The sequence below is a fragment of the Coffea arabica genome, chromosome 3c (genome assembly GCF_036785885.1).
Source record: "Coffea arabica cultivar ET-39 chromosome 3c, Coffea Arabica ET-39 HiFi, whole genome shotgun sequence".
Classification (NCBI taxonomy): Eukaryota; Viridiplantae; Streptophyta; class Magnoliopsida; order Gentianales; family Rubiaceae; genus Coffea; species Coffea arabica.
The window spans coordinates 32,277,412-32,288,275 of NC_092314.1; the positions used below are offsets into that span (position 1 = coordinate 32,277,412).

Consider the following 10,864-nt stretch of genomic DNA (forward strand, 5'->3'; position numbering starts at 1 on the left):
CGGATTTGGGTTAGTTTAGGTCTTTTGGCTATAAGTAGCCTTACTTATACATTGTGAACAACAATTATTAGAGAGAGAATTCTCCCAACATTAGTTTCTTGAGTGAAACAATTCTTTTGGCTTGTGAAAACTATTTTTGAACATCTTAGAGCTATCCTAAGGTGAATATCGACTTATGAATTGAGTAACACATTTGATTATGGCATCGTTCTACCCTTCTTAATCTTTCTTGAGCGGTCTAAGATTGGTAAAGAACTTCTATCCCAAACATTGAACCTAAATCTAGATCCGGACTTGTGATTCTTGTTCTTGATTCTTCTTGGTGGGTCGAGATTCATATCACTTCCCTTGTATTGTATGTTTCTTATTTGTTTCCTTTCAACTAGGACATCTTAAGAAGATTGATCTCGGAAACAGGGGAACACACACTTGAGAATGTTTTGGAACCAAATAACGGTATTTTTTATTGAACCACTATTAGTCTACGTAAGGATGAATTTAGACATTTAATATGACTATAAAGGTTAAATACAACAATCGAGAACTTTCATTTTCTCTCATTCTTGGAGTAAAATCTGAGAACCAAGTAGAAGAAGAAGCGGTAGAGTACTCCCCATGCCAGTAAAATTGCAATGTTGTACCAAATGTTCTCCAGGTCAATACCCATGGTGAACAAGATATCTTCGCCAATTAATGTGCAGTTTTGGGATGGCAACGATGTATTATGCAGCTTGCTGATCTTCACTTCCCCTAAAGGTCCCGGTGACAGCTCAGTAGGTTCCCCAGTATAACAATGTTCATTTCCTTTGAATTCATTTATCAGCAATGCTTCAAAAGGGTACTTGATTGCAGATATGTAATGCAGCCATATCCAGTACTTTGGTATTTGGGATGCCTTCAGGAAGAAACCGCAAGTTAAGAAGAATAAAGCTGTTGTAGCTATCACAATTGCGTATCCAGTGATATAGCTCGGAACTACTGCACTGACTAGCATCACATAAGCATTGGTAGTTATCAGTGAAGCATAAAGAATCAACCAGAAGTTTATGATATTGCTTCTGAGATGAAGCATATACTTAGTAATGACTGCAAAGGTGAAGCCTTGAACAGCAAAGAAGGGAAGATAAACAATGAGGGAGGAGATGACATAGGTAGAAGCACGATAAGCATTGTGGGAAGTCTCTCGGATGAAGATGAATCGCTCTTGGATGAAAGTGGGAACAGCATCATTGGAAGAAAAGAAGACTAATGACACTGCAAAGATGTAGAAATTAAGAAGCCGGTTAATGGTTGTGAAACGGAGATCATGAAGCTTCTTAAAGAGGGTAGATAGAACAAAAGCCATAACTGTCAAAACTATCTCCCTGGAAAGGAAGAGCTCTGGAGTACGAACAACATTGAGCGCAGTACGCCATGAAAGGACTGCAACCTCACGCAGCCATGGATTCGCGAATTTGTTCCTATGCTCAGGCTCGTCAAGCATTTCCTCTGCAAATTCTTGGTAAGATGGAATATAAGAGTCTTGTGATGGACTCATGACAACAGGAGGCTTGGTTTGCATAGGCGTTTGCTGAGGTGTTGGATATCGGCTTGAAACTTGGCTTCTTGTACCAGAAAGAGGTGTCTTTGCTGGAGTCCATCCAGGGGTTCGTGCAGGCGTCCATGATGGTGCACGACCGGGGGTCCCCGTGACGCCATGGTAGAGCCAAACTGAGAAATCTTTGTAGAACTGAGAAGCCAAACGTGGGTTATATATACCACTGTGCATATTCATTGGCGTGTGGTTAATCTTGCGTTCAAGGGAGCTATGAAAATCATCTTCGTAATCATCATCGTCATAAGATTGAAAGCTTGCAGGATCTCCTCGAGATGTCAAATTTCCGGAGGAAAACTGGTTGCTACGAAGGCTGATGTGCTTGGGGCCAGGAGTCTTCTTCCCATAGGGATTAGTAGGTGTTTTCAGAGCTTTTGGTGTCTTTGGAATTGGGGTTCTAGCCACCACATCAGGCTTGATGCCATCCCTTTGATAGAGTACCAGAGGATCAAGGCCAACGTTTGACTGATCATACTCTTTGATCACATCTAGGAGGTACTCCAAGCTGTTCTCGCTTTCTGGAACTTGTCTTCCAAATCCAGCAAGATGGGCACCTAAAGTGGTCGGGCTTCCTAAATATATCAGCCTTCCCCTGTTGTACAAACTCCATTGTCAGTTTCTGTTTTTAGCATATTCGAATTTCCATTTATTATGTGTTTTACTTTTGACCATTGATCAGTACTTCTTTATTACCTTGCCAGGACTGTGATGCAGTCCAGAAGCATTTGGATTCTAAAGGAAGGCTGGTGGATGGTCATGAGAACAATACTTCCACCTCGTGCAATGTCTTTGACCTTTTCTACAACACTGAAGGCACTAGTTGAATCCAAACCAGAAGTAGGTTCATCCAGAAACAGAAGTGATGGTTTATGAATTATGTCAATGCCGATGGACACCCTTCGTCGTTCTCCGCCTGATACTCCTCTCCTTCCTTCGTCACCAATGTAAGTATGTGCAGTACTCTGCATTGCCCAAAACAGTGGTAAGAATTTCAGAATATTGAAGGTGGGAAGAAGAAGGGTGGTGGTTTATACCGTCAAGCCTAACTGATCAAGGAGGTCATAGACTCTTTTCTTCTTTTCAGACCGAGATATGGAAGGTGGAAGCCTGACTTCAGCTGCAAACATGAATGTCTCAAAGACTGTCAGCATTGGAAAGAGCTGGTCATCTTGCATCACATAAGAAGAAACCATCTTCATATAGCTAGTTGTTACCTGCAGATCAAGTATAATTAAGCTCTAATTGCTGGTTTGTACACAAGAAACAAATGGGACATACTAGGGTAAGTGAAGATTGCAGACTTACTGGCTTTCCATCAATCCTAACGGATCCTTCAAGACTCCCTTGAGCAATTCGACCAGCCAAAGCATCAAGAATAGTGGACTTTCCAGCACCACTAGGCCCCATAATGGCCATGATTTCACCCCTCATGGCCTGACCAGAGATATCATTAAGAAGATAGGCTTCTTTAGTTATCCAAACACCATCTTTCTTCTGCTTCTTCATGACACTGTACGAGAGGTTGTTGAATTCAAGGCCTTGTCCGGGTATCAGCTTCCTTGTTGGTTGCTTGACCACATTCTTGTTGATCAGCTGGGCGCTTTTATCCATGTCCAGCAAGGTTTCTAGGCTTCTGTTCGGGTCCGTTCTTTTGAACTTCGCCATTCTGTCCAATCTGTTGCTCTCCTCTCTTGGCTAGCTTACCAAAGTTCTACCAAGTTTAGAGAGAGCTAAGGTGGAACCACAGTGCTGAGAGTATAAATGGTGGGGAGGCAAGAAATGGGAGTGGGACAAAATGGGACAGTTGAAACCAAAGACCTGTTTTGGGTAGTAATGAAGGATTTGAGGAAAGCCATTACACAGATGGGACAGCAATGCGGATCGAAGATGATGCTTTTGTTAACTGCTCCCTGTACTTTGGATTTGTCGTTGAAAGCTTTGATCATACCGAAAGCTTCTCGTACAATTCTTGTTTCGTGGTGTAAAGGCAGTTCTCCATAATTCCATCTACATTTGGTTGCGCTAATATATTTGGTAATCAAAATCTGATATAAAGCTGTCTAACAATTCTTAGCATTTTGTACAAACAAGCCATATGTACCGTGGATAGAACCAAAGAAAACTAGAGACGTACTATTTAAGAGAAAAAAGATTTTTGGTGAAAATTTTGTGAGTAAAAGATATTCCCATTGCAATATGAATATAGATGAAATCAATGCGCAAATTTAACTTTTGCAAATTGGGGAAGGAAAAGTAGTAGCAAAAGGGCATCTAGGGACCAAATTTTTATTTTTACTTTTTTATTTTTTTTATTTAGGGAGATTTATGAGAGGGTTTCAGAATCGAATCAATACCACAGTTATTAAACCCGGTCCGGTCCGACGGTCGGACCGGTCATAAAATCGGGCTGGTTTTCTAGTTAAATCGGAGTTGCAAAGAACCCGCCTAGACTTGTTCGACCCGGACGGTTTAACTATAGAACTGCTAGAACCGGCGGTTATTGATAAACCCGGTGGATTTTGGTAATTTTTTTGAAGTTACCGTTTTATCCAATTTTTTTATTTTGACCATTCATACTACATGGGCATTATCGTCTTTTTAGCCAAATAAAAGAGAAAATCAGAAAAAATGAAAAATTGAAGAATGAAGAGGGAATCGGGCATTTGGCCGTCATTGGGGATTTAGGCATTAGGAATTGTTTTCTTCTTTGTTTCTCTGAGAAGCGAGAACAAATTGAGAACTTTTTGAGCATTTAGGCATTCAGCCGTTGTTTTGTCGGCACTGGCAAGTTTGATCAATTTTTCTTTCCTTTGCTTTGCTAGTTACTCTGAGAGTTTGAGGCAAGCAATTGGAACTTGGAAGTTCGAAGTTCTTCAAGGAAGCCGCCGTTGCTACTGAAGCTGCCGCTGCCGTTGCTACTGAAGCTGCTGCTGCCACCGAAGCTCCAGGTACTCGAGGCTGCCACTGCCGCTGCCGCTGCCGCTGCCACGGAAGCTGCCGCTGCTACCGAAGCTGTCGCTTCCACCGAAGTTGCCGCTTCCAGGAAGCTTTCTTCCTCTCAATCCTCTTGTGGAGTTTGTTCCTCTCTCTCCCTATTCTCTTAAGGAGTCAAGTCTCTCCGAATTCTCTGACCGCAGGCAATATTTTGTTTCTTCTTTCTTTTTGGGTGATTATTTATTTCTTCTTCCTTTGCATCCAACTTCAACATGTGTAGTTACATATATGTCCAGTGCCATTTAATACTCTTTGCTTCTGAGAATTTAATTTCAACATGGTTAAATTCATTACCTGTATTTAATCACTTGCCTCGAACCCGTCATTGATATATTAGTTTCATGGTTTGATACTTATATTTATCATTTATATTTGTGTAATTTACTGATTTTAGTTTGAATTCATGAATTGTTGATCACATATGGTTATGGATTATGTGTGTGAAATGAATTATGAACTATGAACTATGAACAGGTTATAACTTGTTGAGATTTAAGAATTTCTATACTTATATTATAATTTACATGTTTATTTAATTATATTATATATATTTTTTATTATATATTGTGACCCAACGGTTCAACTCGTGACCCACCGGTTGAACCACTGACCCGTCAACCCGGTCCTCTTGCTGGGTTGATGTCCGGGTTGGTTTTAATAACTATGATCAAGACCAAATACTCATGAGTTGTCTGATGTCCATATTGTTTGTTTTGGGACAACTATTTTTTTTTGGTAGGGGTGGGGGGATAACTTTTTTAAAATGTAGACAAATATGTGAACTGTGAGTGCTAATTGTCTTGCAAATTTAACTGCAAATTTAGGACCGGGTTACAACGTTTATAGCAAGTTAATTAATACGATCCATGGGTTCCAAAGTATCAGGGCAGCAAATAATCTAATCCTTGAACAAGCAATTCCTCAGCTATGATAATTAAGCCAACGGCATCAGCATTCCTTGCTTTTTTAATTTAAAATTATCTTGAACAGACTGTGGTCAATCTATTTACCAGAAATACAGTTTCCACTTCCAACCTCCAAGCAACAGTTGGCCGTGTATGTTCCCTTTTTTTGGCAACGAAGATAATTTCCTTTAGTTTAAATTACATTTTACCCTCGGGGTTTAAAATTTTTGTACACAAGTTTCCTATGATTTCAAAAGTTATATATAATCATTTCAAGATTTGAATTAAGATGTCAACATGACGAAATTTTCTTTCCATAATGAAGCTGACTAAAATATCAAAAATAATCCTAAATCAAGAGGTAAATTATTTATTAACCACAAGGGTGGTTATCTATAAATATTAAACACCATAACTGGGTTATGTAAAAAAGTACTAACCATAAGGAGTTCAAGTATAATGCATATTAAATTTGTATATGTTGGCCACTTTAGTTATTTTAGTTTTTAGACAAGGGTAATCTTTACATAAATATTTGCAATTCCAAGATCTGTGTGTATTTTCAAAAGGACTGATTTAATATATTCTAGTTCCAACCGAAGATGAAGTTCAAATCAAACTAGATAAATGTGAAAAAAATCCAAATCTGTTAAAAGAGTTATGAGAAACACAAATTTAACAAAAAAATCTCACAAAAAATCTAAGGAGAGAGAAAATTCTCATTATGGGATCTTAGAGAAACTAAATTTATCATATAACTAAATGGAAAAAAAATATAAAGAGCTATGGGGAGAGACCGTATACTTTGTTGGGCATATATGTAATGATTAGATTAAGACTAAGACGTGGTTTCTAATGGGATAATTTGTCGTCATTTCATTGACGTATTCTTGGTATATACAAGCAAATACTGGTTACCACATAACAATACTTCGTGATTTCTCGGATAATTACAAAAGATCCCATGTTTTATTTGGCTATTAATATGAGAATAATATTGTACAATTTTCAAACTCTGAATTGAGCATATAACAAGTTCATCATGACGGATTTCGTTAGACATAATAATTTCAAAGTAACATTGGAAACAACATCATCTTATTAGTTCTATGCCAAATGATTTCTGAATGAAATTAATGTTTCTTGATTTGTAAGCTAATGGCAGCTAGCATTTATGAATTATATTATGTTCAAATCATAATCAAGATAACAAAAACCTAAATGCTTTTCCTAATTGTCGTCTATACATTGCTTCTTTTGTCTTCCTAGAATGGCCGGCTTTGCCTAGATAACCTCTCCAAAAATTGGCAAACACTTTCTTGTAACATTCTTCACGTCTTATTGGCCAAGGATTCTTCCACCTCCACACTTTTTTTCTCACCATATGGACTTGAGCAAAAGCCTAAACCATCAACTTTGGCAAACATTTTAAGAGTTGCATCTTCCCATAAAGCTTCAATCCCTCTATCAACAGCTTCATCAGCTGAAACACAATGCTGTCCGAGATGTTGGCACGGTTCAATCACACTTTACTTTTAAGTATTTCACTTGATTCAATGGTTTGATTGAGCCGTGCCAATATCACGTCACTCCTCATTTTTTCTCTTGATTTAATCACAACTAAATTAAACTATTTATGAGGAAAATAGAGTTCCACTGTCGTGGACTTCCTTCAGCCTTAGCATGGGTTGCCTACTTCATCATCTTAATGGAATTCTTCAACTCATTTTGCTGTCAAGCAAATTATGCTGGACGATTTCCTACTATCTCATTAAAAATTTTGGTTTTGTTCTCTTGAAAATAAAAAAGGGGCTGGCTTAACAGCACTTTGTCATCTGTTTTAATGAAATTTTTATAGTCTAATTCCTCTATTTTTTGGTGGTGTTTTATTTTATGTAGGCAAGCACAAAACCATTGGCAGTAGTTTTCTTGGGTAGAATTGGTAAGAACCAAAAAAAAAAACACATACGAGTAAATATAGTGAGGAGATTGGGAATGATGTGTTATATAAATCTCTTTTGCTGCTTCTCTACTGCACAAATGGACATACATATAAACTAGCTTGCAACTCCATCCTAAGCAGGAGACATTTATATGTAAAGATTTTAATCTTCCTTGCGAGGTTATCAAACCTTTATCCTATTCAAATTTATCTATGTCAAAAACCAGGCTGTGTCTCATATATCATTTCTTAGAGCAGCTTTCAGAAAACGAAATTATTCCAAACAACAATACTTGATTATAAGAATGGCGAAAAATAAATAAGGGAAAAGAAAAGGTTTTTTAAAATGGATAAGCACTCATGCAAAATCTAAATAAAAAAATCTATACATAAAACACAAAAGTAATTTATGATAATATCCATTTTTCAAGATTATGTTATAAAACTAGCTTGTAACCCTGATCATAGGGTAAGAACTTATTTTTAACGTTCAAAACTATTTTAATTTTGATTTTGAGGAAGTAAACTTACCTGATCCTCCAAATAGACGATCACATAAAACATTAACTCATGTGCAACACTTTTCGCATCCATCAATCATCATTTCCCAACCAGAATAACAATAAAAACAAAAGTAAGACATAGAAAACAAAATGAAGACAAAAGAAACAATCAAAAGTAAAAGAAGGTAAGGGGACAAAATCACAGTTTCATTGACATGCTGTATCCAAGAGAATGCACCTGACTGGTCCGGCCTCAGCAATTACCTTTAAAGGAAAACAAAGAACATTGTAGTTCCCTGGAGCAATATCATCAAGCTTCAAATTTTCAACAGGGATAATCTTGTGGCTGCTCAACAAGGTTGTATGAACCCGGACAACTTCATCATACACTGCAACAGACATGTAATCAATCCCAACAAATGTGATATTAGTATTCAGTACCAACCATTGTGCCCCTGTTGCTGTAAATCCAGTATAACTAGGTACAAAGAAGCCTTTATCCATGAGGCGATTATCAGTGTTTGATGTCTTAAAAATCACTCTTTTTGTCCCTGGAGGAATTTGCAGAGACTACATAACTTCACAAGTTATGTTCTTGTCTTTAGGCGTCTCGACAACCAGGACCGAACCCATGAGGGTTTTGAGGTCGAGGGCATCAACTGTGAATCTTGGCTATCGTAACAAGTCCGGGAAAATGTGTGCAGGGGCATCAACATGAGTTCCAAGATGAGTGCCCACGGTGATGCTACCAGTAAGGATAACTTTCCCTTCATTTTCTATTATCACATCTCTAGCACCTACTTAGCCTCCATCAAAAGTAGGCATATTATTCTTTATGGGATGAGTGATATCATATATTTTGCAGCCATCGGATTGTCCATTAGAGGTGGTGCCAAAGGAGGCAATGCAAGCCAGGGACAAAAGAACTAAGCAGGAGATTGATTTCTTCATGAATGTGCATGAAACCTTGGTGAAGGAGTTGGGAGTTTATTCTCCCCGGAATTTGGCAATGTAGACTACAATTCGGAGAGAAACTTGGAGGCAAGCAAGAAGAGATTGGAGGATGACAGGGAAGCAACATTTTGGGCCCTTTTTATATTAATAATGGACTCAAAAAGTGGCCTGGATTTTTGGTTTGTTTGGTTATAGAGGAAATGCTGCTTTCAAGCACAACCAATGGTGCCATCTAGCCTATTTGTTAGGAGCAAATTGAATATCCCATGCTAGCGGATTTATTTATTGTAGTACTTCATTCTTCATTTTATATAGGGATGGCAATGGGGCGGGTTTCGAGGATTCTGTATAGGGATGGCAACGGGAGCGGGTTTGGGGGATCCCTCCTCCGTCCCCTAGCCCGTTGCCGAAAGACTCCCCCGTCCCCGTCCCTTCCCACTTCCCCCACGAATGCCCGTGGGTGGTAATTTGATTTTTTTTTCCTAGAAGTTTTTATTCAATATATCAAAGTTGAATTCAAAAAATAAAATAAAATACGGGGTTGAAAAAAATGAAACAAGAAAAGTGTTGACATAAAACACCAAAAAAATTAAGAAACTCAATTGAATTATATAGATAACATTTTGAAATACTCATAGAATGCGTAACATGCTTGTGCCAAATATCAACTAGGAATTTAGATAGAAATGAGATAAAAGTTATGTTTAGTTATCAAATATTCTAAATTTATTATTATTAGATTATATAATATATTACATTTATTTATATTAATAAATTGAAACGGAGGACGGGCAAGGAGTATTGTCCCCCCCCGGTCCCTGCCCCCGCTCCATTACTCCCCCGCAGGGCAGGCACCTGCGCGCACCCGTCCCCATTGCCATCCCTAATTATGTATATTAGATATCAATTAAATTCAATTTCACGATTTTTCTTGAAATTGTAAAATTATGTGCCGGAAACAATTAAGATAAGGAAAATTCATTGCTAGTGGTTGTGGATGTTAATCTATTTTAACCACTAGTATAATGCTAAAGTGTAAATTTGATTTACTATCTTGCTTATACAGGTCTATTTCAATCTGCTTAACTGGGAAAGTACGTTGATGGATGGTACACAATATGTGAAGAGTGACAACTCATGTATATGGTCTTATATTGACCTATTACTCCAAATTCTTTTTTACCCTTCTGGTGGTAATGTTCCACCTCTCTAAAGCAGATTCATAAACCCAGTTAGAGATTTAGATACCTGATGATCATGAACAAAAGGATGATGACAATTGCGATAGAGTTGGAGAATCAAATGCCCCGCACTCAATTACCTGTATGCCCACAAATTTTTGTACCAGAACACTACCTTCACCATGTCATAGCATACATCACTTCGAAGTCCAAAATACGATTATCAGAAAGGAAATAATGGTGGAAGAAATATGAGACGTGCATCTAAGGTCAATAGGGAAGGCCCAGCTGATGAAACTTAACAGCCGCAGCGAGATAGTGGTAGCATATAGCCTGGCAAAGCGATTAACAATTAGAGAATAGGAAGAAATGGTGTTTAAAGAGACAAATTTCAACAAATTGAGAGTATTCAGTGCCATTAAATGCAAGCCAGAAGTGTAAAAATTATTATTGCAGTAGCACTAATAGAAAATGCAGAACTAGAATTTATCAGAGAATGGGAAGAAATGTTGTTCAAAGAAAAAAGTGCAACAAATTACAAAGTCCCAAATGCAGTTAAGTACAAGCCAGAAGTGCGAAATTACTACTACACAATGCTAATGGAAAAAGCAGACATGCAGCCCTCTTGGAAGATGCAGACCCAAAATAGCACGTCTTTTTTGAAGTCGAAATATTGTAGTTCTATACAACTTAGAATCATAGACTGGAAGATTGGTGAAAACAGTGAAAGCCAGTTTGCACCTTGACTAGATGGCCTTGAGTACTGCAGTACGCTAACCATGCCCTTGAAT

At 37.9% G+C, this 10,864-nt stretch overlaps 1 protein-coding gene across 1 annotated transcript; it reads right to left on the bottom strand.

Annotated features, from left to right (window-relative positions):
- Nucleotides 1–436: 436 nt before the first annotated feature.
- On the bottom strand, nucleotides 437–3,404 carry LOC113734343 (ABC transporter G family member STR-like). The gene is made up of 4 exons (XM_027260855.2): nucleotides 2,900–3,404; nucleotides 2,629–2,808; nucleotides 2,288–2,556; nucleotides 437–2,186 (listed from the first exon to the last, which is right to left on the bottom strand). Exons 1-4 carry the CDS (start codon nucleotides 3,257–3,259, stop codon nucleotides 548–550), a joined length of 2,448 nt encoding a protein of 815 aa, XP_027116656.1. The 5' UTR covers nucleotides 3,260–3,404; the 3' UTR covers nucleotides 437–547.
- Between the last annotated feature and the right edge of the window lie 7,460 nt (nucleotides 3,405–10,864).